General features: G+C 48.3%; 1 protein-coding gene across 1 annotated transcript in view; it reads left to right on the top strand.

The window, feature by feature from the left end:
- The first annotated feature begins 1473 nt into the window (after positions 1 to 1473).
- Positions 1474 to 27728, top strand: part of LOC142564943 (uncharacterized) — a 39936-nt gene continuing 13681 nt past the window's right edge. Inside the window, exons 1-3 of the mRNA XM_075676158.1 lie at positions 1474 to 1518; positions 2249 to 2533; positions 27180 to 27435. Of these exons, the coding sequence (XP_075532273.1) occupies positions 1508 to 1518; positions 2249 to 2533; positions 27180 to 27435 (552 nt within the window). The 5' untranslated portion in view covers positions 1474 to 1507. The remainder of the gene's footprint in view (positions 1519 to 2248; positions 2534 to 27179; positions 27436 to 27728) is intronic.

Here is a 27728-nt window from a genome sequence, read left to right on the forward strand (position 1 = left end):
AAAAAGAAAGCACCGTAGCTTGTCTTCTTCCTTGTTGCTGTTGACCCGCCGCGGTGGCTTAATGGATATATGGTATTGCCCTGCTAAGCACGAGGTCGGGTGATCAAATCCCGGCTGCGATGGCTGCACTTCGATGGGGGTGATATGCAAAAGTTCACGTGTCCCGCGCATTCGGGGCAAGTTAAAGATCTCCTGGTGGTCAAAAGTAATCTCGCGTCCCACACTACGGCGTGCCTCATGATCAAATCGTGGTTCGGTTACGTGAAACCCCAGAATTCAGTTCAATTGTTGTTTGTTTTTTGTTTTGTTGATGCATGGTAATTATGACGGCGTTTCTCATTTCGGCATTCATGACCAATGCAAAGTCACATTTCTACACTTTGGCGGAACGGCCCCCTAAACAACAATTATGTGTAGTGTCCCGGCGTTCAGCAGCTCGGAACTCCACGGGCCTCTCATCTCCTAAGACGCACTACCAACATTCATAACGGGTTCGTGCAGGGAGTTGGCCTAAGAAGTGTACAACTAGCCCGCATTTCTCGTCGCCTCACATCCTTTCCGAGTTTCTTTTTTCTGTTAAGGGCGTGCAAATAATCTGCAACCACACCTCGCTCACTCAGCGACAGGATGAAGGTGAACGCTTGTGCAAACTTTCGACATCTGTGCGCTTGGTCTTGTGAGTGATGAGGACAACCAATGCCTCCACCACACTTTTTTGCAAAGCTAAAAGACAACAACTTAACCAAGTTCTCTTACTCGCTTTTTCGCAGAAGCGGAAAAAGAAAATCTGTACTTCATGTCACACTAACTACCGGGCTTAGACGCACAAAGAATGTCGATGCAGGTGCTGTTAACACAAGAGGGATGGTCTAGTCGTGCAAGCTGCTCAAGGCGTGAAGGGTTCGATACCTCCTCCGACCAAGATGAATAGGGAACGGGTGCGCTGTCACGAAGCAGCCCTTCTATAAACTACGGCGCACTCATCGTGGATCCAGAAGCGCTTGAAACAATCTTGCGACAGCACACGGCGTCTTATGTAAGGCCTGGAAAGGTGCGAGGTGCATTACACACGAGGCTAGGTGATGAGTCGTTGACGGCTAACGTTCGTATTAGCTTAATAGATAATTTGAGTAACTTTATTTTTGAAGCGCGAGGAGGCACGTCTTCAAGCCCATCGCGGTGAATCAAAAGTCCATCCGCATGTAGCAGGTAAGGCGCTGTCGGTCAGAGTAATCATGTGACTTTGTGCTAACAACACGGTAGCCCTACTAAAACAAGTTCAAGTAAGCGAACTCGGTTTCTGAAATACTGCCCTGAACAAGCTGAACGTGTTGTTTGGAGAATTAGTTAGAAATTCTTCCTATATTGAGCTAAATATAAGGCCTTTACACTACATTTCGAAGAAACTTTGAAGGGATATTAAATTTATCTCAAATACTGCCAGTGCTTACTCATAATCCTTTATTGCAGGGATGCATTAATTTGCCTTCCATTATGCGGGCGCACAATGCATCCACGGTAAACCATGTCACTGTGTTTGCCGAGTGACTGTGGAGTACATGCAACCAAAATCTTTAATGCCAATCTCTTGCATGCCCAAACCATCGTGATGGCATGGAACGACATACAGAGCGAGGCTTAGGGCAGATGCGGTCAGCACACATCAGAGCGAATAACGCCGTAATAAACTGTTCTTTCATTACGTTTAACCACATTTTCATTTTGAAGCGATATCGTGGTTTGAGTACTTATGATTAGAGAGGCGTAGACGATGTCGCTTGAGCATCTCGAATCCCTTTTGAGCAATACCGTACAAAGGGTCTCTATGTTTAGAGCGGCCTTGAAGATGTTCTTTCGTTGCGTCACCCGTTCCCCCTTTCTTTTCCGGGCAGCACAGCGGCTGGGATCTCCGTGGGACTAGAAGCTGTTATTTCATTCAGTCGCACCCCTTTAATTTGAAAGCGATAACTCAAACCCGCTGAACGAGCGCGAACTCTGCGACGCAGTATGCCGTACCGCCACAGTAAGAGACCAAAAGTCAATTTGAAATAAATGTTTGAAGAGCACCATTGTCGACTTGGCTCAATATGGCGCTTCGCATGTGAGTCTTCGAAAGAGGGCCGTACTTAACCCAATCGCCATTCCACTTACCCATATTCAGAAAATGACCTCGAGCCAATACTTAAATATCTTATTTGCTGTCTCTGTCTCCATGTGTCTAATAGCCCATCTCTATCTTTTCTTACAGGGATGTGGTCGTGCAAGCCAATGGTGGTTCCCCTGGTACACAAGAGCCCCGTGCCAGTGACGGCTTCTGCGGTCCTTCCCAGCAGCAAATCGCATCTGCAGGAGTCGTTGTTGCAGGCCACCTGCCACCCGTTCTACGCCGGTTTTCGCCTTATCGCTCGCATGCAACGCCTGATGGGATGCTGCTTCCTGGAGAACATCGGCTGCGACCACTCAGAAGGCGTGAGAGCCCGGAGGTTCAGCCTGTACCTCCTCTACCCACTTTGCATATGGATCCACCTGCTTAGTAAGACTGTTATTCCCTAAAACAGTTTTTAGAACCTTAGTCGTGTCGATTTGTCTCATGGCTAACACCCTTATGTTTAAGCCGACATAATACTTTGTTGTGCATCGGAGAGAACTCGAACTGGACCTACGGTCAGAGAAATTGTAGTTGAAACAGTGTAATCACTCTATACACAAGCAAGAATGGGGTGTGCACATCGACATAAATGACGCAAGCGTTTCAGACAGATAGGTATTACAATTTATCTATGCCCATTTTGCGCGTTCTTTTGCAGCTACCATCATGTTTATATGTCATAAGACGTCCGCAGAAAAGAGTGCTTATCTTGCCCCCATCCACAAATTGAACATGTTAGCCGTGATACAAAAGAAACACCATACGTGCACTCATGGATGTGTTAAATAGTTAAATAGCTTAGTGGGTACAGTTTTCATACAGAGGTTTTCTTTAAATGCGTTAGCATTCTTAATGTACTTCAATGACTTTCCATAGCCGAACTATCTATTTATCTATTTGTCTATTATGTATCTTTGTATCTAACCCTTTTCCCACCAGCCTGGGTCACTGTGTAATACATGGTCGAATGGTTAGAGCATCGGGCTGTCCGTGCTGTGGGAACAGGGTTGGAAACCAAGCGTCGGTCACACTTGAGTCACTGAGTATGTAACAATGTGTACATATGTGCCGCTTCTCTACCGTCTGTGGCTAGGCGTTGCCTTTACAAACTCATATGCTTTCCTCATAGGAATGGCCAGCAGCCCCACGTGCGACACATGTAACATCGACGAGACGCTCGCACACATTATCTGTGTCTGCCCGCGATACAGTGCTGAGAGACAAGTGATGTGCAGAGTACTGGACCAGTTGGACAATCGCCCACTTTCAGAACTAAAAGCTTTAGGCCAATGCTCCCAAAGAACATCCGCTTTGAAGGCCTTACTCGCGCTATTAAGGTTCTTGCGGTCTACGGGGCTTCACGACAGACTCTAAGAATGCCGCCCCCTACCGCTCTGTAGTGTACGCGCTTTGTTCGTGCTTGTCTCCCTTTCTTTCTATCTCCCCCTTCCACTCTGTTTCTCTTTATCCCCCTTAACCCTTCCCCCTGCGCAGGTTAGCCAACCGGAACTACCTCTGGTTAACCTCCCTGCCTTTCTCTGCATTATTCTCTCTCTCTCTCTCTCTCTCTCTCTATGTGCCGCTCATTAACGAACCTCTTTCCTGCCAACACGTGTCACTGTAGATGCGGGACTGGGAAGGTTACGCTCTTCAATGAGGCTCTTTGACCCCGACTCGGAGCATGGGGCGATTGCGAGCCGGTCTAAGCGGGTCTTCAGTGATGCACTTTGATGGCAACATAGGCAGTTGGATATGTGCCGGTAGATGGGTGTCGCTGTACAATAACAAAAAAATCTATGCAGATCCCACGCACTGTTGGAATCGATGTAAGCGAAACTTTCCGTGCTGGATGCTTAGATTGACAAAATAAGTGGTGATGTCGACGGCTAAAGCTTAACTTCCTTAACATTTAGTATAACACGAGAGTGATGAGTTGATGTGAAGCATTACTTTGCGTGCGGTACTTCTATGTGTCAACGTAGTGCACAGAAAAACAGGGAGAGGCGTTTGCTTGAGGCGTTGTTGTGCGCCATATTTCATAACCTCTGAGAGGATTGAGCATTGTCATTGCCTCACACGACACATCCCACACTGGCAGAAGTACTAAACTTGAATTGGATTATGGAGCTGTACGTGCCAAAGCCACAATCGAATTACGAGGCACGCCGTAGTGGCGGGCTACGGATTACCTTTGACACTGTGATGTTCTCTAACGTGTCCTAAAATGTAAGTGCACGTGCATTTTCAAGTTCGCCCCCTTCGAGGTACGCCTGCCGCGGTTGGGATGAAAACCACGACTTCAAGCAATGCCATAGCTCCAGAGCTGCCGCCGCGGGCACAGAAGTCTTGATTTGATGGTCGACCGTGGTGCTGCTGCCGCCGCCCCTTCCCGGAAAATTCAGCTCGTGCAACCGTAATGTTTACCGCGAAACGCTTTCTGCGAACGCCATGCGCAAAGGCAAGCATTCTAGCATTCATTCTAGCATTTTCATGCACAGCCGTTTAATCTTTTTTTGTCTTCGTCAGAACTTCTCTATCCACCTTGCACAACGAACTGTGCTTGTAGCGGAACTGGTCATATGAATCTCATCTGTGCTTTTTTTTTACCGATACCGTAAAGGCATTTTGCTTATCTCGACTGCTGACCGGTTGATGCTTCCGTCCACCTTAAATACAAGCGCTTCTGGAAGGTGTACGTTACCTACAGGTCTCACTGGGGATTAATCCCTTCGCATTCAGATAGGATATGTGCTGAGCGGTCTCCGGATTTTTGCTGCAGCATACTCATGCCTCATCTAGTTGCAAATATGTTCTCCGCTCTTAGGCCAACCAGCTCCAGCCTCAAACAAATTTTCCGAATTTTCCCTTCTAAATTCCTATTTCATTTGCTTGTACATCTCCGTCGTCTTTTTTTGTTTTCATTTTCTTGCATCCAATTCACTGTCTTTGTTTCTCTCACTTTCAGTTACCGTGTACACGGGTGCCAACTTTCTTGACCTCTTCCTCCATTCTGTGTCCTTGCTTTTCAGATACGGATACTTGTGCACTTTAGCCGCCCATTTATTACCATCCATGTTCCTGAATCTTTCTTCAAAACGAATTTTGCTCTGCGCTTCACTGACTTCAAGCGAGGTCCAACCCATGTCAACCTGCAGTGCCTCATTTGCCTTCATGGCTACCCGTGCGTCATGCGAATGTAGGGGCTTTGAACTTTTCTACGAGACATTCACAAAGTAGAACCCTTTCAGTATAAAGTTTATTGGGAGACAAGTGGAAAAGAACGGGGCGGCCATAGAAGGTATAACGCGCACTTATGGTTAAATATTATTAACAGCGACACTATGGTCTGCTTCTGACTCGGAAAAAAAAAATTGGGAGAGGCTTAGCTTGGCTAAGCCTAGTGGATTGCGAAAGCAATCTTCTGTTCAGGTTGTAGAGTTCCATACTGCTCATTGAGCGTGTAGATGCAGTCTCGTCGCCATTTAAAGCATCCATAAGGCTTGCTGTCGAACGATCAGGTGTCGCCAAAGTCGCGTCAGCATTGAGAGCATGCATGATACTTGTAGATGCACCCAGATCAACAGATGTTGAACGCATTAGCCTGGCTGCATAATATGCACGCCGTTTAGCTAAACATTGTTCCCGCTCTTCATCCGTTTCTTCCGCACGCCACCGCTTCTTAGCTGCAGCACATCGTTGCAGCTTCACCTTATACACATTATCCGACATACCGTGGAGGATTCGCTGGGACGATCGCGACGAGCCGAGTTGGGGGGGCCGCTTTTCCACAGCTGGCATGACGTCACACATAGGTCACGCTAAAGGCCAATAGTAGATTCTCCGGGACGACGGCCAAGAGCGGAAACCTCGAGCAGTATTGCTTTCGCAATAAAAGATTATTTGGCAGTTTATCCAAGGCTTGATTTTTCTGACAGAAGCTATGTGTTTCCGCAGCACCTTCGACATTATTATGCCCATTCTAATTAACAGGTTGTTTTTAATTAAGCGGTAAAGTACTTTACATCTAGATGCGTCTCTGACATTTCATTTAATGTTTTGGTATGTTTGTTTAGGCGCACTTAATAGTACTTCCAGGCAAATCCTCACTGTAGCACACACAAATGCCACCGTATGACGGCCTTTTCAAAGGAGATTGCAGCACATGGAGCTTATGGGCTTTTTTTATATGGGACCGGACATCAAGTTCGTAGCATCCGGGAAAACGTATGACCATATCGGTGCTGTGCTTAGGTTTTTTTCTTGTCATTATCGAATAGTTCCTCAAAAAACGCATCGCGGGTGCCTTTGATTCATGCATGCTTGTTGGCCAACTTTTTCTAGAGCGTTCACGGTGTGCGTTCACAGCTTATATTGTCTTTTATGTATGAGCGTGTACCTTGGATAATGCTTTGAGAAATGACATTCACTATACGTAATTTTCATATGAAAGAGTGCGCGCAAGCAACAGACCTTTATTGATAACTAATTCTGACGTTTTATTTAACCACAGAGCTCAGGACATTTTTTTCCAGTAACTGACTCTTTTCCCCTTAACTGCTACCGTAAAGATGGCCGCAACGACATATAGATCACGAAAGCTGTTTTGTGTTTTGTACATGCTCCTTGAGCCCGAGAACGTTTTTAGTGTGTCATATCATAGACCATATTGCCACGAGATGTGAACACTAATAATTGTGTTCTCAGACACGTCTCACGGAGATATTGCCGGGAACAAGTGCGCGGGGTTAGAGCTCCGTCTTTTATTTGTATTTTTCATTTTCGCCCCTATAGGTGTGTGTGTGTGTGTGTGTGTGTGTGTGTGTGTGTGTGTGTGTGTGTGTGTGTGCGTGTGTGTGTGTGTGTGTGTGTGTGTGTGTGCGTGTGTGTGTGTGTGTGTGTGTCTGTGTGTGTGCGTGCGTGCGTGCGTGTGTGTGTGTGTGTGTGCGTGTGTGTGTGTGTGTGTGTGTGTGTGTGTGCGTGTGTGTGTGTGTGTGTGTGTGTGTTTGTGTGTGTGTGTGTGTGTGTGTGTGTGTGTGTGTGTGTGTGTGTGTGTGTGTTTGTGAGTGTGTGTGTGTGTGTGTGTGTGTGTGTGTGTGTTTGTGTGTGTGTGTGTGTGTTCTACTTGTGCAGCTGCAGCCATCGTCCTATTGGTGGACGCCGAGCAGCACAAACACCGCGTTCGGGAAACAGAGCACATGAACAAGGTCATCATGCTCGCCTCCATGCTGGCGCTGAACTTTGAAGCGGCGCTGAACAACGTGCTGCTCCTGTTCCGCGCTCCCGACCTCGTCGAGCTACTGCGCATGTGTAGCCTCATCGAGCTGCACGTCAACGTACCGAGATACAAACAACAAGAGGCCGTGCGCTCCGCCTGGAATATCATCGCCTTTCAGGTGACGCCACCGATGCCACCCGGGTTACGAGGGCGCTCGTGTTGCTTTGCGGGAGTATCTTGAATTTTATCAAAAAACAAGGCAATACAGTTTTGTCCAATGTACCAAGCAATACGCCCCTGCGTAAACCGCTGTTATGAATCTTGGCTAGTAAAGATTACCGCTTTGCCTCAATCCTCTGGCTCTAATCGACACAGTAGTCATTGAAACTGCTCGTACGTGGCGACGCTGTTCTCGGCGGCTTTCTCCCACATCGTCCTATCAGGCACACACATTCATGTCGATACGTTCCTCGACATTGCTTATTTGCATAAAAATGCTAGAAACTGCATGTTATATCTAGATCAATGGCACAAATATCTTAGAAATGTGCTTTTATTGTACGCGTTAATTTTATGGCGGCGCAAATTTATTATTTCGCTGCCATGAATACAATATAATAGTAATTATTTCCTTAAAACCCCTTTAATTATTGGGTGCCATGGTTCTTCTACTTAGGGAGTGCTGTAAGGTCTGAAAATATTGTAGTGTAAAGCTAGTGTAAACCCTCCGTGGCGCAGGCATCCATCGCGCCATTCAGACAGCCCACCAAAGGCCCTAATGCACTCACTAATGTTTCGGTTTCGCGATAGTCACTCTCCATTCAAATTCAGGCCCTCGTGGGACATGGAAAGCATGGAGACACTGTTGCTATTGTTAGAGCATGGCATGAACACGTAGGCAGATTATGACGTTTCGCTTTCGTTTCACGTAGTAGTTCTGCAGAAACCCGCAAGGTGGAGGGAAGTAATGAATGAAGGAAAAATCAGACATCCACCTGTTCGTAACAATTGCTACAAAAGAAACCCAAACGGGTTCCTCGAAAGAAAAGCCTCATAGTTGAAGAAAAATTCGTCCCGGTCCGGGACTCGAACCCGGGACCACCGCCTTTCCGGGGCAGCCGCTCTCCCATCTGCGCTAACCAGGCGGCTAGGAGATGGCAGGGCGAAGTCGAATTTGTCGACAACACGAAGCAAAGGCAAGTGTTTGACGTAGTATCTCTGCGGAAACCCGCAAAGTGGAGGACCTTTGTAGCAATTGCTACGAACGGGTGGATGTCCTATTTTCCCTTTATTCACCCTTTCGTTTCAGTTTAAATTATTTCGATTTCCCATGTTCGTAAAGCCCGTTTATGGCAGCGCTTCCTCAGTCTTGGTATGCGCCTCTGTTGTTGTTGACAGTCACTTCCTGCCGAGGGTGGCTTGTTGCTAAGGGCTAAGATATAGCAGTACGAGATGAAAAGCACAGTGTTTGTTTCAATATTTACAGTATGTTTTGAGGGACATTTACAGGTTAGATGGGAGCACTCTTATTCAGGAAATGTAAGCACACGCATATTTTCTGAGCTACAGATGCAGCACACACTAACACTCCAAATGTCCTCTCACATACTACTCGTCTTCGCCAGACCCATAAATGAGTGAAATCGCTGATAAGATTATTCTAATGATCATTCAGGTTGCCCAAAACCGTAATGCGACTTCGAGAAAGAAGTCTTTACACCTCCTTTCCCCCCTCCGTTTAAAATATGGAAAGGGAGAAAGTGGGGTCCTAACCTTATTGTCTCGGGGATGCGAGGCGAAGATGTCCACGGCACAACAGCTTTCCAAAAATAAAGGCAGTTCCCCAAGGCGTAACACCTTGACTCGTTAATGAGATGGCATGTCGAGGGCCACCTTTCCATCATCTGCAATTAGCTGTCTTTTCTTTGTGGTCGGCTTGCTCTGCCACCAGATGACGACTGACACAACTTTAATATGTCCCTTTCGTTGAACTTCTAGTAGAAATCATGGGAACCACCTCGTTGAAAGGTCGCAATCTCAAGCCGAACACAATCAATAAATTCACGCCTGGTAAACAATCAAGCTTCCGAAGAGGGCTTTTGCAATGACGGCACTGCACGGATGCTTCAATGAAATGTTCTTGGCGTAGCTCCAATGATGGCGGCTGCATGAACGCCATCCAGCTGGAAAGCCATTCTTAACCGATCTAAGTTGTCTCTTGTGCAGTTAGCCGACACCGCATTGAACATGGCCTTGGACGTCTACGCCGACTTCGGTGCTCTCGTGCTGGTGGAGAGAGGCCGCCAGCTGAAGCCGTTGCCCATGGCAGTCCTCGTCAGCTACGGCTGCGTGGGCATCGTCTTTCTGGCCGGCCATGGCCTCAGCGTTCGGGTCCTTCTCACGTATTGCTCGAGGTCGATCGCCCTCTACGTGAACTGCATACGCACGAACTTAGACCGGTGTCTCCGCTCCCGGGGCGTACCGGAAAGCAGGTGCTCAAAAGTTCCCAGTCACGTGTCAAGCTCGCATAAAAGCACTGGCTGCTTAGAGAGAGCGCAGCACGAGTTTACTGCCATGTCATATGGCCTTCCTCAGTGGAGACGATTAAAAGAAAAAAATGCATTCAACTCTGACTAAAAATGTCAATGGATCCGGTCAGTGGGCTAGCCTAATAGAGTAACAGTGCGTGGAACAGGGCAAACCGAAGTAGCGGACGAAGAGCTAAGATTGCTTCACCCGCTTCTTTTGTTTGCCCTGTCCCGCGTGCTCCTACTCTACAGAAGAACTTCAGTTTGGCCTAATTCGTGTATACTGCACGTCATATTGGCCGATAATAAAACGCGAAGACAGAAAAAGAAAAACACAAAACCACGACATGGCCAAGAACTTTCAACTGATTTATTCCCGGCAACACGTAGCAATATTGTTACGTCCAAGCGCGTGAAAGGGACGCGGGGACCAAGAAGAGAAAAGAAGAAGAGAACGAAGACTGTGCAGCGGCCATTCCCTGCCGTTCCTGCTTTCCCACGCCTAAATAAACCCCCTTCCCCGTGCTTGTAACAAACTGGTGGAGGTGCGGGATACATTTCGTAACCACGGAGCCTACGCTGCTACAACTTCGCCGAAGCCGTCGACTTGCCGTACTTCCGTCACCCTCACCTGACAGGCCTGAATACGCCTGCCAGATTCCCGAAAATCTGACGCGGCTTCAAGGCCAGCACCTGGTGTTCCGTGGCAATACTACCGGGTGCCACTCACTTTCGGAGGAAAAGCCGGAGAAGATGTCGACGAGTGGCTCACGAACTACCGCAGGCGGAGCCTAACGTTGGAACTCGACCGCACAGTTGTCCAATGTTGTATTTTCCCTTACCGACTCAGCGCTCGTCTGGTATGAGAATCACGAAAACACGCTCACTTCATGGGAGCTTTTCGTCGAGGCGCTCAGAGCGTGTTTTTGACACTTTAGTGCAAAAAAGAAACGCGCTGAACAGACGCTTTGGCAAAGAGCTCAGATTCTCGGCGAGACCTGTGCGACTTATATCGAAGAAGTGCTGAAACTGTGTAAAATACTGAACTCTGAAATGTGTGAAGATGACAAAGTTGGAAATTTGTTGAAAGGAATAGCCGAAAACGTCTACAATTTTTTTTATTGGCAAGGAAAGCTTGGATTCCGTGTCTGACGTCATTCGCCACTGCAGGACCTTTGAAAGCTGAAGATGCGGCGGATAATACCGAAGTTTGGTCGCCTGGCTAATGTCACAATGGTGGCAAGTGTAGACCCGAGCTCGTGTGTTGACCTTCCATCAACAATACGGCAGATTGTTCGCGAAGAGTTGGTCCATCGGGAAGAGATGTACCGTTGCACATCCGGCATAACTGGTGCGTACTTACCACACGAGATGAGAAACACGGCCGTTTCGACCGCATGGCAACCCACGGTTAACTCAGCGACCGTCGAGTACAGGTCTACCCCACACACGAGATGGATTATGAGCTATCAAGATCATTACTACGACCAATGTCCTCGCCGCGCGCACGCCTCCCGGCGGCCGATGCCTCGCCATGATGAATGTGACCCACCTGGTGGCTATGCAGTCGGCAGCAACATGCGTGAGTACATGGAAGAACATCGAAATTTGCGGCATCTGCTGGTGTGTTTCCAATGCGGTGTCGCCGGTCACATAGCGAGGTTTTGCAATCGTCACCCAACAACAGGAATGGCCGCTGCATAGTCGTCGTTCTCCTCTTCCCTTCTCTTCTTGATCACCGCGTCCCTTTTACGCGCTTGGACGTAACAATATATAGACACATATGACATGTGCAGAACGCATCAGCAAGTCCACTTATCATGATCTTGGAGTGTAGCGCGAAGTGACATGGACAGAGACTAGAAGCACACAGGACGAGCCTAGTGAAGTGACTTATCAGCCTAGTGAAGTAACCACATAAAAAAATACCTGAGTGCCGAGGAGTGCAGATGTTTTCATGTCGGCTCCGACTTTCTCAAATGTTTTCGCAGATTTCTCTGTGATTGGCGACCTAAAGTTTTTACCAAACGATTCTTGAAGTTCTGCGGACTCTGTGGCCACCTCGCTTTTAGGTGGGACTTTCCATTTTCCTGGGAACCACACCTTTTGTCCACCCGCCACGTCACCGCCGCGCTAAGCCTAGCTCGCCGGTCGTTAAGCCTCCGACTGCACCGGCTGAGTCTCGGCGGCATGTTGCGCCTCGGCGCGCGGCGTTTACATCTCCCACCAGAGTGATGCCGCACCTCTGTCTTCGCTATGGAGATCCAGGTCTCCGGCCAGGATATTTCGCCGGAAGAAGTGACCGCCCAGTCTGGCTGGCTCACTGCACGATCCCGCCGCTCAAAACGCAGCACGGAAAACTTGACCCCGACCGATGAATCATCTGAAGCCCCAAGTAGCCGGCCCCACTCTCGGGCGAGGCAGCCCGTTAAAGCTCAAGTTTTGAAGGGGGGCCGCATGCCGCCGCTTCCGACGGAGGATATCAAGATCCGCCCCAAGGGCGCCCTTCATATAGCCAAGATCGGCAGTCCCGTGGTAACCGCCGCCATTCCCCAAGAAGCCAACCTCACGGACGAAGAAAGCCCACAAGGCACTGTCTGCCCGAATGCGCAACAAAACATCGTCGTCGTGAGCACACCTCACCCGGACCATGCAGACCGGTACGCTCGCATCCGCTCTATTCAAGTGAATGGCGTCAACCACGAGGTAAATGCCTACGAAACCGCAGCTGAGCACACGACGAAGGGGGTCATCCGTGGGATCCCACTCACGGAGACTCCCCAGCAGATCCAAAACAAAATTGTCACTGCCCGAAACCCGCCAGCCTTGGCAGCCAAGCGCATCGCTTCTACTACAACAATGATCATCGCTTTTGACGGACTGTATGTGCCTTATCAGGTCCGCTACGGCTCCATGTTACTCCCATGTTCGCCATATCGGAAGCAAATTGACATTTGTTACCAGTGTGGCCGCCTCGGACACCGTATGGACGTTTGTCCCTACCCAAATAATAAGATATGCCGGGGCTGCGGTGTCCGCAACCCCCCCCCCCCCGCCGACCATGACTGTAACCCTAAGTGCTCGCTCTGTGGTGGTCCCCATCTCACCGCGGACAAAAGCGTTATAAAACCCCGTACGCCATCCGCAAGCGTATCGGGGAACGACGAACAACCAGAACCAGCCCACGCTCCCGCACACCGTCAAGGGGGAGCCGTTCCCGCTCCAGAACTCCATCTCGATTCAGGCAACAACGCTCAAGATCCCGGTCTGCATCGGCTTCACGCATCACATCTACCAAGAACAACAAGGTGAGCTTCGCAGAGGCTCTCATGGGCACCTCGCGAGAGGGTCGTAAGATCGCCAACACACAAGTCACCTCCCCTCCTCTTTCACCAGATAACCCAGAAATAGCTCAGCTTAAGCGCGAGAACGCCATCCTACATGATCTCCTAACTAAACTCACGCAGGAGGTTAGAGACCTCAAACAATCCCTAACACCAGCCCCTAGTCAGGAGGTACCCTCGACTCCCGACCCCAAGAAGAGAGCTCTGCAAGATGGAGCCACGTGCCTGGTCCGCTCTGAAGTTAAAGACATGCTCATCTCACTTCAAACAACCATTAGCACTTTCCAACGTGCACTGGACTCCATGCAGCAAGCCTTCATTGGTATTGTCCAACGAGTGACCAACCTGGAAACTCATACTCTCAAGCTTCCTAGCCATGCCGCCCCCGTCTGCGACCCTTCCAGGACGCCGATGACGACATCCACCATCTCCCATCATGACTCACACTAATCAAGACGCCCTCATTTGGCAGTGTAACTGCCGAGGCTTTCATCAGAAACAACAGGTACTCAATCAATACCTACGCCAACATACCCGCTCCCGGATGCTATCCTACTTCAAGAAACCAATAACGCCCCCACCACGCTCCCTGGTTATCAAAACTTCCATACGACCCACTCTCTTCGCCGGGTCTCCACCCTAGTACGGCGTCGTATCCCTGTTATTGAACATGATCTCAATAGTCCTCACATTAAACATCTATTCCTCGAATTAATTCCCAATCGTAAACGGAAAGAATGCATCTTCCTTCTGAACATTTATAATAGCGCCAAGGACAAAGCAAGGTGTCGCTTCCTCACCCTCTTTAAGAAGGCTCTTCACGTAGCTGGAACGCACCTCCTACTCATCGGCGGCGATTTCAACCTCGCCCATACAGGCTGGGGTAAGTTCGCACGGAAGCTGCAGCTCAATACCTCTGGCAAGATTACCATGACTTAGGCCTTACGCTCATCACGGATCCCTCCTTTCCCACACGCCTTGGTACCTCCACTACCCGGGACTCTACCCCCAACCTCACCTTCATCAAACATATCAACAATGCACACTGGACCAATACCCAGCAAGACCTGGGCAGCGACCATTATATCCTTGCTCTCTCTTTACCCCAACTCGCTGCCGCCCTTGCCTCCACTAAAGAATTCACCATTACCCACTGGGATGTTTTACGAAAGATACGCATAGGTTCCACCTCATCAGAAGGCATTACCGACACCTGAATGCAAGCGCTACGCACTGATGTTCAAACGGCCACTCGGGTGGTAACTACAGATGCCTCAGCTGAACGCATGGATAGCCGCCTCGCCCATCTTCTGGAGGCTAAGGCCTCCATCCTAGCTCGATGGAAGGGGCAGTGCCTAAACCGTCGCCTCAGAAGTAAGATCTCCAAACTCAACACAGCCATCGAGGAGCATTGTCAAACCCTCAGCCGGCAACAATGGACTGAGCTGTGCAACACGGTGGATGGACAATTTCATCACTCCTCCTCGTGGAAGCTCCTCAAACATCTGCTTGATAATACCACCACCCGCACCACCCAACAGGATCGGCTGCAGAAGCTCCTTTATACGGAGACCCTTAAGCAAGGTCCACAACAGGCGTTTGACTACCTCTGCACCAGATGTAACTCCAAGGGACAAGTCAGTCCACACAGCAACTACATCGGTAATCCCTACCCTACACTAGACGCCGATTTCTGCGTATCTGAAATACATGCTGCTCTTCGCAAGCTTAACGGTCGTTATGCTCCAGGGTCAGACGGGGTCACTAACAAAACCCTTCGCAATCTCGATGACGAGTCCGTGTCCCATCTCACTGACATCAACGATTGCTGGCGCAGTGTCGCCCTCCCAGCTGCCTGGAAGATTGTCAACGTTATTCTAATCCCAAAGCCTGGTAAACCATCTAGCCTCAATAACCTAAGACACATCTCCCTCACTTCATGCGTAGGCGAGGTGATGGAACACGCCTTCTTAGCACGCATCAACAGTCACCTCGAAGACAACTCTCTCTATCCCCACACCATCATAGGATTTCGCCCTCACCTTTCTACTCAAGACGCTATGTTGCAGCTCAAATATCAAGTGCTAAACGATCGTTCCCGTAACATGAAAGCCATCCTCGGACTCGACCTCACTCAAGCCTTTTATAACATTTCCCATGCAGCTATCCTTGACCAGGTCTCCAACCTCCACCTGGGAGAGCGAGCCTACAATTACATTCGAGACTTTCTCTCCAATCGCACGTCTCGGCCGGGGATTTACGATCAGACCAGCTCCCCCTTGGCAGCAAAGGCACCCCGCAAGGTTCAGTTATCTCTCCCATGCTCTTTAACTTAGTCATGATTGGCCTTGCCCAGCAACTACAACGAGTCGACAATATCAATCATACCATCTACGCCGACGACATCACTATCTGGTTGTACCGAGGCAGTGATGGTCAAGTGGAGTCAGCCCTCCAAACGGCGATTGACACGGTTGAAGCCTATCCCCAAGGGACCGGACTGCGCTGTCCGCTGGCTAAATCGGAGCTTCTGCTCTACAAGCCCATTCAGCGGGGTCGCCTTCCCAAACACCTATCTGATCACCAACCCTGTGACGCCATCACCCTACGCCTTCAAGATGGCAGTCCTATCCCACACGTCCTTAGTATCCGCGTCCTCAGTCTCACCATCTCTACCAACAGCTCCAACGCCTTGGCTCTCAACAGGATCTGTGCCCCAATCTCAAAACACCCTACGACTTCTTAAACGTATCTCTAACCGACGAGGGGGACTCAAAGAAGAAAGCCTTCTCCGCCTCGTCCAATCCTTTGTGATACGTCATATTACCTACGTTGCTGCGTACCTCAACTGGTACCGGGCTGAACAAAACAAGCTCGACACCCTCATACGAGGGGTCTACAAGCAAGCACTTGACCTCCCGCATTGGACCAGCACTGAACTCTTCAACCAACTGGGACTTCACAACAACTTTTCCGAACTCATTGAAGCCCAACAACGCTCTCATCTTCAACGACTCACCCTTACTGGAACGGGACGCTTTATTCTATCTACGCTTGGCTTCACCTACCACCAGCGACAGGGCCCCAAACAACCGATCCCCACCGACATCCGTAGCTGGATCTACATAGACCCTATCCCTAGAAACATGCACCCTGAATATACCAGGGCCCGGCGCCAAGCTCGGGCCGGAGCTATCATAAAAGCCCTTGCTCACGCACCTGGCGTCACATTTGTTGATGCAGCCCAATATTTCCATGGCACACGATTTGTGGCCGTCGCCACACGCGTTGGAGTCCTACACCACGCCTCCAGCGTCACTACCCCCCCCCTGCCGAGACGGCTGAAGAAGTAGCCATCGCCCTGGCCACTTTAGATCTCACCTGTCACACCGTCGTGTGTGACTCTCGCTCAGCCGTCACTAACTTCAACAAAGGCCGTATTTGTCCTCAAGCTCTTCGCATCCTCTGCCAGGCACCACTCTCTTAAGACAGCATAGTCTCCCTAACATGGATCCCGGCCCATGCGGGTCCTGTCCACCCACACATCCCCAATCTCAACGAGGTCACCCACTCCATTGCGCGAGGCCTAGTCAACCGCGCCGGAGTCACTGGAGATGAGTTGGACACCAGGGACAATCTGACAACTCATAACGATCTCGTTAAGGCTTTTTACCTCAGTCGCTGAACCTTCCCCCCGCCTCACCCCAAGTTCAGCCGGGCGCAGGCTACCACCCTGCGTCTGCTACAAACAAACACGTACCCTTCCCCCGCCCGCCTCCACCTTATATTTCCAGACGTCTACACTAACCCCAACTGCCGGTGCTGTGGCATTCACCCGGCTACGCTTCCGCATATGCTGTGGGAGTGCCCAGCACAGTACACACAGACTAACACCACGACTCTCTCGTCGAGGTTGCATGAGGCTCTGCGGAGCTCCGCCCTCGACGACCAAACCTGGGTGACCCAGCACGCCCGCGACGCGGCGGCGAGGCAAGCCCTCGACGTCCCTTCATGGGAGGCTTAGGCCCGGTCATCATAAAGTGCTGGTTGTACAATAAAAATTTATTCCTCCTCCTCCTCTCCAATTCATGCAGCCTAATGGAGGTATCGCTAACACAGCCTTAGCCTTTCTTTGTTGTAGGATGTGCCTCCGTCAGTTCGCGTGAAGTCTGGTCCAGGCTTCTTCCCGGAATTCGTATGTCCTGGAAACGTGGTACGCAGGCGCAGTCTTTGCAGTGCGCCCCCCCCAGGCAAGTGCGCCAATTCGTCTGTCTCTGCCTTTTGTTAATGTTCCCTGGCTCGATCGTTCAGACACCGCCCCGTCCGCCCTATGTAAGGCTTGCCACACGTCTGGCGGAGAGAGAGAGAGGTATTATGATAGAAAAACTGAGAGGTTGGCCTGAATCAATCTTCTGACCTGCTACTTGGCGTTGGTTGAAGGGGAAAGGGTGTAGACAGAATGAATAGAGAAGACGTTGGTTATGAGGATGAAGATGGGGGTGAAAATCTTGCACGCTTCAATGCTCTTCAATGTCTCTTGCCCAGTCCACTCTCATACAAAAATTTGTTGAAAGCTTTAAGGCTATCAGGCTGATGAGGAGAATCAGGCGAAGGTCCCAGTAGAATCTTTTCAGTTAATGGTCCAACGACAAATTTTGCCAGATGTCTGTCAGTCATTTTCTCTCTACATCGAATCGCGGGCCGATGCACAAGAGGTGTTCTGTCGTCTCAGGAATACCGCATTCCTCATTATTTCGGACTGTTCACCTCTCTCTTCTTTTTCCTTTCCTTCTCTCTGTCTTTTCCTTCATTCTTATATATATTTTTTCTTACTATTATTCTATACTTAGTGGCACAGCAGGGACCTCCTTTTTTATTATTATTTTTTATTTATCTCATTTTTCCAAAGTTATTTTATTTATTTTTTGCCCCGCTTTAACATATGTCCGCCCGGCCGGTGAGATGTAGGTAGCGCCGGGTGAAGGCCACACCTAGTCGTAATCTGTGCAGCAAGCTTGCGTCACACCTTTTCATGTTTGGTGGTGTCCGTGTTTTCATCTCTGGGTGGAGTTTGCGAATGCAGGGATGACGATGACCTGGCGAGACCCACTATACTGTAGTATTATCGCGTAGAAGTCTGTACACCAGGGCATTAGTGTCTGGTCGTGAAAATTGGATGGACACTGGCGTGGCATTAATGTGGGCCATCTATGCTCATTTCTCATTTCCATGTAAGCCACAGTGTTCCGCAATCCACTGAAACCTTATACAATGGCGAGCTCTTAGGGCGGCATCGTTTGATTCGATCACCAATTGAGCAAGGACTTAGTAAGGTCCTCGTCTAAGGGCAGAATCGATCACCTGATGTGCCAGCTTGGAATCGCAAAATATAGTCCAAGTCTGATGCCGCTCCATCGATATATAACGGATTTCCTCCCGAATGGCAACAATCTCTGGGATCGTTGAGGTAGTTTGGTGATCGAGATGGAAGCGCTTTTTGACCTTCATATTCAGTATTACGAATGCCGCGGTTGAAGTGGTTGTTGACACCGACCCACCAGTAAATATATATATTAAGCGACATATTCTTCAAATATGTGGGCTAAAGTAAGTTGTTTAAGTCCACATGAAGGTATACGCGATTTTTCCTAACTCCTGGAATTGATAGATTCACCACATGTCTTGACAAAGTCTACACTGGTACGGACGCTGCTTTTGCCGTAGTAAAGCTGAGGGAAGGATGCTCTCATGACACGAAAGAGATTCCGAGAAAGTGCTGTCTGGAAGTAGAATGTGAATAGTCGACAGAGGGTGACGTTTATAGCGGGTGAATAGCCGAACATGAGAGGTAAACATGAGACGTAAAGGTTCGCATGACAGATAAGCGTCTATAGGAGGTACACGTGCTTTCGCAATCACGCCCTTTGTCGAAGTGCAGCGATGCAGACCAAGACATGTTCTCAGTGCCTGAGCTTGTAAGCCTTCCAGTGTACGTAGGCAGGAGGGGCGAATGTTTGTAATAATCGGTAAACTGTATCCTAGGCAGCCTATACGAAAAATGATTCGTATAGCTGGAGCAATGATCTCTCTGATGTACCCCACTTCATGCCGGCTATATATTTAAGCATGTGTATGAACCTACTTAATCTGGACTTAAGCATCGACACTTGCTTCGACCAGGACAAGGTTCGCTCAATCATCAGTCCTAGAAATCTGTGGTGCGTTACATACGGTATGGCTGCGCCGTTAATCGTAATCTGGTAGCGGTGCATCGCCTTGCGGGTAAAAGCAAGGGCCGCACACTTCGCAGGTACCAATTGTAGACTTCGTTGCTGCAAATACTTTGAGGCAGCCAAGCATATGTGATGCCATCTGGTCCAGCCGCTGATGATCTTCAAGATGAAGCCAGCGCAGCGCCTAATTCTTGCATTGTTAACATACTGGGAACACAGTGGTATGTGGATGGTGGGGCTTGTCGGTCGATTGTTGAATGTTGACCAGAAGCTACAGCCACAATCATTTTCCAGTAGTCATCTGCAACTTCCACCTCGCTTCTACATTGTTCCACTGCCAGAGTCCGGAATGGGTACTTTTCTAGAGGGGGAAATCTTATGCTGCGCATTACCTTTAATATTTTACAGAGTGGTTTGAGAGGATCAATGGAAGTACAAAATCCTCTCCAGCGCTTAGTGCCCAGTTTGTCAAGGTGCCGACGGACATATCGTTGAGCTCGACGACAGATAGTACGCTCTGAGGTAGATTTCGTTCTTCGCTATTTCCTCTCGGCCCGGTGACGTACAGCTCCTAGTTTTTCATACCCGATTTCGATGGAGCTTCTAGGTGCCGATATTAGTATGAATTTTGTCGTCTCATGAAGAGCTGTGGTAATAATACGTTCTAGATCAGGCGGCGAAGAATGGTGTGAGCAAGTGTTGTCCACCAATGTCTGATAAGGTCGCTAGCTATTAAAACGAATACGAGGTGAAGGAGCTTGAAGGAACCATTGCAGTTGTACATATGTACTTATGTGGTCGCTACTATGCGTCTCCAGATGTGTGCACCGGGTTGTTGAGGGTAGAAGACTTCTGGACACGAATGCCATGTCTAAGGAGCTGCACACGTCAGGGGGATGTTATACACATCTCCTACATAGCATTTGGCGTACGGCTTGACATGCTTCTTACCACAGCTGTGCCTTCGTTTAGGTTCACTGGAAGTGCGAGGGCCGAGCAGCGCCTGCTTAATATACACTGAAAAGACAGGAGTGATGCCATACTTGCCTTCCACATTCGTTAGGTTGTGGGTAACCAAGTTAACATCAGGTACCACTTTAGCTCTTAAGACAATCCTGGCCCTCCTCAACTTTGCTTTGCTCCTAGAACTATTTACCATCTGCAAGAAGGTTTCCACTACTGGTGTTATTATTGAGTCAGGGAACGTTGCCGTCTTAAGGCGGGAAATCTGTTTATCAAATGCAATCTCTACCCTGTGCGCGCGACCTCGTGGAGAGTTAGATTCTAAATAAACCATAACTATTCCCTGTTTTACAATCTTTGACTGGGAGGAGTCATATGACACCAACTCCTTCTGTGCCCGAGGGAAATACTACCAGCACGCATGGCCTTAAGCGTCTATGCGACATGCATGCGGCATGCCTATGCGACATGCCTATTCGCGCTATACATTACCTTAAGCAACATTAAACGCCTACGAAAAATTCTTCGCGCCGAGTTGCGCCGGCAAGTTAAACAGCTCAATGACTGGCTTCGCATCACATCCTTTGTCAGAAACACAGAATGGCACACCGAAAAGGATCTGAAGTCTGCTAGTCGTGCTTCTAATCGCTCGACGAAGTACTACTGGAAACACATGGATGGTCATTTTCTTAGATGGTCATTTTCTGACATGTCGTTGTACCAGAATGGTACAACGACATGTCAGGAAAAAGCAAGTAAGCCGCTTGTGTTGGGTAATGCAAGCATCCCAGAAGATGTCATCGCCTTGCTTGAGGAAAAGACCAAAATACAGCGTCGAGCATAAAGTTCCTCCCCATGAACCGGCTGCTCTGAACAGACCAGTGGTGAAGAAGGCTCCGCAGGATTAGCATGACTGGTGCCTGTTGGACGTTGTTGACTGTCTTGGCAAGAGCGTTTCTAGGCTGCCTTCTGATCGGATTTTATCCGCCATACATAGGACTTTGACCTTTTGTAAAGATGTTGTTCTTGTAATTTTAGAAGCAGACAAGAAGGGGTGACTTGTAGTGCTGCTGAAGGGTGCGTTTGGCGTTGAAGCATCTGAGGTCTCCCTTGTCCGTGTTTTTTGCGCTGTTTTAAATATGAATAATTTTAAACCTATTAGAAACTGAAGCCAGAGTAAAGAGCAGGATTGTAAGAACGTGAAAGTCCTCTAATCTGGATAGACTTGTTAGGAAAATTAGTAACACTTCGGGCACAGCGCTAAGTGTTTTCTTTACTGCGAAGACACACAAGCCCGGTAATCTGTTCAGGAGGATTGCTAGCGAGCGTGGAACGTGGTAGGTTCAAGTTAGCCGCCTAATATTAAAGTGTTTAAAACCACTTCTTATACCCGACTCCTTTTTTTACTAAAAGCTCTGACGGTATTGTTGACTTCCTCAGGGACAACCAGGCCACAGGCCCAGCCTCTTCTGTTGTTGAATAAGAAGCTCCCGTCAAGAACAACATAGCGTTTGCATTCCTCTCCAGGACAGACGCTGCAAAGCAGCTTCATCACCTGGCGTGCGAGCTCGCTTTAGCAGAGTGGAATACCCCAAATATAAGGCGCAACAGGCTGCACTAACTGAACCTTTCGCTCCAACTCCGACCTCCACCCGGGCTTCGCCGTCATCGATTTCAGTCGGGAAGACAAAGATTATCTATCGCATAGGGACGACGAGACGATCCCGTTGTCTGTACCGTCACCATCGCTCGACGACCCACAAAGCTGTGAAGGCACTTTTATCTTTATTTAGCGCGACTGGTCTATGTGAACGCCTTTGACTCGCTCAGGCCCTCCGGGAGCGTGTGCGAGCTCAAAGCGGCTTTCCTCCTTTTCCCTTTCCTCTCTCTATCTCATATTTCTATTGCCTCTTTCCTCCGTCCCCCACAGTAGGGTACTGAGCACGTGCTGGTGGGCGAGTTGGTTATGCATGATTACAAAGAAGGCACCAAATAAAACAACAGACGAAGGAAGGAGACACGAGGCACGTAGGCCCACTAACAACTGAGTGCTTTATTTCTTGACGTAGGAATATATAGCAGCTGTCAAGGATCAAAACAACAAAAAGAAACAGGGCCGTCATCTGCACCGTGCAAGGAATCCACGATACAAAATAACTTCTATGTGTCGCTCCCAAGATACGCCAGTTCCTTTGTCAAAAGAAAAACTGAGGCTTCACAGATACAATCATCATCACGCTTCTTGATCTCAAGCGCTTCCAATATCTCCCTAGTCAATTGATCATCAGCTCTGTTTAAAAGACACGTTCTATCAAAATCTGGAATGCAGTTGTGCGCCTTACAATGCGCACTTATAAGACCGGAAAGCTAGTTTTTTATCTTATATCGATGCTCATGCAATCTACATAAGATGCCTGTAAAAGACATCTCCCACCTGCCCCATGTTTTCCCAAGTCTTACATAAGGCAGACGGAGCGGTGCCTGAATAATCGAGCCAGGGAACATGTACAAAAGGTAAAGACGAATTAGCAGACCTTGCTTGCGAACTTCAAAGACTGCGCCGGCGAACCACGTTTCCACGAGAAAAGGATTCTGGGGAGAAGCCTGGACCAGACTACACGCAAACTGATGGAGGCATATCCTATAACAAAGAAAGGCCAAGGCTATGTTAGTGATACCTCAATTAGGCGGTTTCCATTTGACATAGCTTTTTGATAAGTGGTTGCCCCACTAGGCTGATGAGTGGACTTGTTGATGCGTTCTGTGCACAGAGAGAGAAAGGTTTAATGACACCAAATGCGGAGAGGTCGGCTTGAGGTATATTCCTCTAACCAGCTACTTTGCGTTGGGCGAAGGGGAACAGGTAAAGAAAGAGGGAACAAAAAGGCGCATGATCGGTGACGGTGGTGAGGAAAGGTGTAAAGCATATAGTAAACTTTTTGGACAACTTAAAGCCTACAGTCCAGTCCCGTGCATATTCCTTTATATATTGCTACGTGTTGCCGAGAATAAATCAGTTGAAAGTTACCGCCCGTGTCGCCGTTCTGTATATTTATTTTATTGCGATATCAATCTTACAGACACTCCAAGCGCATTTCCGATGTCGGCGTCGCCATTAGTTTCCGTATGAAGTCCAAGGGCGATAACACCGTCGCCGCGCGCCAGCGCTGTACGTCCGTTTGAAGGTGTTTGAAGGCTCAATGTCGTCTGCACGATAGAGACGTAAACAAACACGAAGCGCGCCATCTCCCGTCTTGTGCGAGGTACCCAACGTCACGAGGTACCGGAGGGAGGGCAGAGAAGGGGGTCGGCATTCTACTCCGGCTGCAACTCCGCATGCGGCGGGTGCCCGTGGTCACCCGGCCGTATCTTGAGAGCGATCTGCGTTAGAGGCAGAGTTTCGATGCGTCGGCGGCTCCTAGCTTTGTACGTGCTGTCTTTTTCGATGAAGCGATGGACAGCACGAATGTAACTTCGCTCGCTGCTGCTGCCGCACGTCCTCACGCCAGCGTTTTGACAGCGAGTTCTAGTGGGTCATCTGTTGAGATGTGTTCATGTTTCCTAGTGCGCGTGTGACACCATGCTTCTTAATTTAGTTAAAGTGCCTATGTTAACAAGTTTGTACGGCCAATAAAATTACTACCCTTGTTTCGTATAGCTATCCACTAATTTGCTGTCGCAATCGATGCTTCACCTTTCAGGCGAAACTGCGACTTTTTTTTCTGTTTGCGTCTTTCATTAGCGGTCAATATGACATGCTCCTACTCTAACTATTGATAGCTCGTACCAGCCAACCCAAATTAGCACTCTTTCGCAGATCAATAGATAATTTGCAACGATCTGGTCGTCATTTACCCCGGAAATTCTTGTTCTTACAAGATATTTTCGTCAAAAGCCAGTACTTACACCTCTAGTGCGGATCGATCGAACTAACAGTGTCAAAGTGCTAGTACAAAGGTGCAAGTCACTTGCATGGCCAGATTATCATTTGTACTAAGAAATGCGGCGTCATCTAGTTCTGCACGCCAAATCCATGTCACATGCCAGTTCCACTTAATAAGATCATTTCCAAGTTACCGGCCCCTTTCGTAACTGAAATGTACAGTAGTTAAGTGCGTAGGAAAATGCTATGTTTGGAAAAGTTGTGCTGCATTATCTTCCACATTTTCTCGAAATCATCCGTTAGCACAAAGGCACCGCTCGTGCGCTTGAGCGTTTTGACAGCTCGTCTATAAAAGAGGTATGGCTTTTGTCATCGCGCAATGATACCTCCTTTTAAAACTGATCTCACCGCTCGCTAGGCTGTGCTTCGGCGCTCCTGTCTTACAAACCATATAGTCTGCTACAAAATTTACTTGAGGCAACCCTGCCGCAACGGTTGCTCAGCTACTACTGGAGCGATGGATAATACATGGATTTGTCTAATCGTAACGCATGTAGCTTCAGACGTTCATATGGGGTGTCTATTAGGCTATGTTATTCTAAATTTCCAAGCAATTACATTTTTATATGTGCATGAAGGCACTGCTATACTACTTACGCATTGTGTCATTTACTACGTGTTACTCTGACGGAGATTATGAGCAAAACGAGAACAAGTTAAAAGCCGGAGCCGAAGTTTTGCCAAGTGGACTTGTCTTTTTCAAGGGAGCATATGCTTTCCTCGGAAGAGTATATATAAATAAGATTTTCCTAAAGGGGAGTGGGGGTAAGGTGGGTTAGCGAGGCAACGACCGAAGGTGTGTTAGCGGCGGGGGTGTAGAACTGACAACAGTGGGGCACTGTCAATGGCTGTGTGCACAGCACCCCTCCAGTATCTGCTTCGCTGGAAGTCAGTGGGCTATCGTCTCTCTGGAAGAGATAATAAAAGGAGAGGCAGAAAACGCTGCTCGTGAAAAATTATTACTGATATAGAATAAATATACAAATAAAGGTAAAAAGAACGGGAGGGAAAAGGCACTAAGCAGCCAAAATGTAAATTGCTAAGTGTTGTTGCCTATAGCTTGGAATTTAGCATAGGAAATAGAATCTAAAAGCTCCCTTTGAAACATTTATGCCTGTAGGTTGAAATATGTTTTTTCTGGACAAGGTATGATTCTCTGTATTTTCTTTCGCGTTCAGAACGGAAATTTCACTTTAAGATGGAGGATAGGATAGGAATAAACTTTATTTGTCCAACGGTTATTGATATTGGTGCCCGGGGCTAGGCTGCCAGGGGTCCATCGCCCGAGGCGTGTGACATGGATTTGACGTGCAAACCTAGATGGCACCGCATTTCCTAGTTAGTACAAATGATAATCTGGCTATGCAAGTGACTTAATTGCACCATTGTACTAGTACTTTGACACTGTTAGTTCGATCGATTCGCACTAGAAGTGTAAGTACTGGCTTTTGACGAAAATATTTTGTAAGAACAAAGCTTTCCGGGGAAAATGACGTTAACATTAAGTTTATCAAAATTATCACGTGGTTGGTTGAAATTCTCGCCGACGGCTTTGGGAACCTATTTAGCTGTGTGCACGCAATGTCCGAATAACCTGGCTTTCATAGATTGCCCCGTTTCACCGATATATTCTTTCTTACCGAAGGAAGCTTCAAGCATATAAATCACATCTGAACTTGTACAAGTAAAGCTAGTTTTGGCTTCGTGTGTATAACTGTTCCCCGTGCTTTTAATTTTAATGTCACTTTGAAGGTTCGTGCAAGTATTGCACCTGGGGCAAAAAATGATGTTGGCTGTCTTTTGAGTGCACTAACATGTCTTTCAAGTTTCTGTTGCGGAGACAAAAAACCCTTGGTACATCCGGGAACGCTTTTCTCAGACGTTCGGTACTTGATAATAGTGGGTGATATCTTCGTAGGATGTCCTTTAGGTTAGGTTAGACATCAGAATGCTTTGTTATACAGGCTGGTGGCATGCCAGATTCTCGTGCAGGCTGTTTTTTGACAAATTCCGACTGCCTCTCCAATCTTGACAGGACATCATAAGCTCTATCGAGAGCAACTTGTGGATAGTTTCTTTCTGCTAGGGTTGTTTTAAGGTCAGTCAGGTGGTGTATATAATCGTCATCTTCGCTGTAATTTCTTCATATATGTTTCGCTTGTCCGAATAGTGTTCTGATGGAGATTCTCAGTTTGCAAAGTCACAAAATCGAGGGAAGTCGTTTCTTTACCCTGCCCAAACACCCCGTGCAAAACATACGGGCCAGTGCGAATAATGAGTGAACACGATCGCAAAATTGAGCCGTAGGACCCGTACTAGCTGTGCCACAACTTAAGCATGCAAGCATTGTAATGCGTGAATAGATGTCACTTGTCTATTGGATTACGTCAATTCTCTAGATTGTCAATTGTCTCTTGTACCTATACGCAGCACGCACAAGACATTTCACGTACCCCACTGCAGCTGCGTCTCCTGTAAACCATACCCATTTATCGACAGGGTTTTCTATAATAACGTTGTAAAGTGAGAAATATGTATGCCAAGCCGTGGTACTGTTCTGTCCGTGGTTACTAGGCTTCCTAAGTTTATGCCCCGTCATCTCACCCACGCACCTGAGTTCACCTTTGAAAATTTAACCTCGTCTAATACTCTTGCCTTCTGAGAAAATTCGCTCCATTTGAGTTTATTTCTTTTTCCCCTCGGGGAACTTGACCGCGGCGCCATTGTACCTCTGCATCTTGTCATAACGCGGATTCTCTGAAGCAATCAACTCTGTCCAGCACGCAATTACATGTGTCACGCAGTAAGGTGCTCCTGGTGGACCACGTGCGCGCCCAACTGTCCCTGGTGAAGAACTTAGCCGACATGGTCAGTTTCATGCTGGGCCCGAGCCTGCTGTACGCCTACGCCTACAGCGTGTTTCTGCTCTGCGCCTCCGCCTACTACACCACCGTGGCCGAGCTGCCGTTCCGCGTCAGGCTGTTCTTCTTCTTCTTCTTTACCCTCCACTGGTTCAGCATCTTGGTGCCACCAGTCGAGGTGCACCGCATGAGGAACGCCGTACGTAGCACCTGTCGTGATCACCATCAACAACATTGGCCAGTTTAGCCTACTGAAAGCACCATGGAGGAAGTAAACTGTAGGAAAGGGAACATAATAGTTGGTAGCTCTTTAACAGTGCACCGGCAAATATACTGCTGTCAAACCAAGAGTATTTCCATAGAAGCATCCACTCATAACTTCTGCTAATTCTTGCGTCTGCACAACGGTTTGTGGCTGCCGACGATTTATTAAATACAAAGAATAAGGAACTTATCAGCAGACAGGAGCTCAGGCGTTGGAACAAGTACTGG

The sequence above is a fragment of the Dermacentor variabilis genome, chromosome 11 (genome assembly GCF_050947875.1).
Source record: "Dermacentor variabilis isolate Ectoservices chromosome 11, ASM5094787v1, whole genome shotgun sequence".
Classification (NCBI taxonomy): domain Eukaryota; kingdom Metazoa; phylum Arthropoda; class Arachnida; order Ixodida; family Ixodidae; genus Dermacentor; species Dermacentor variabilis.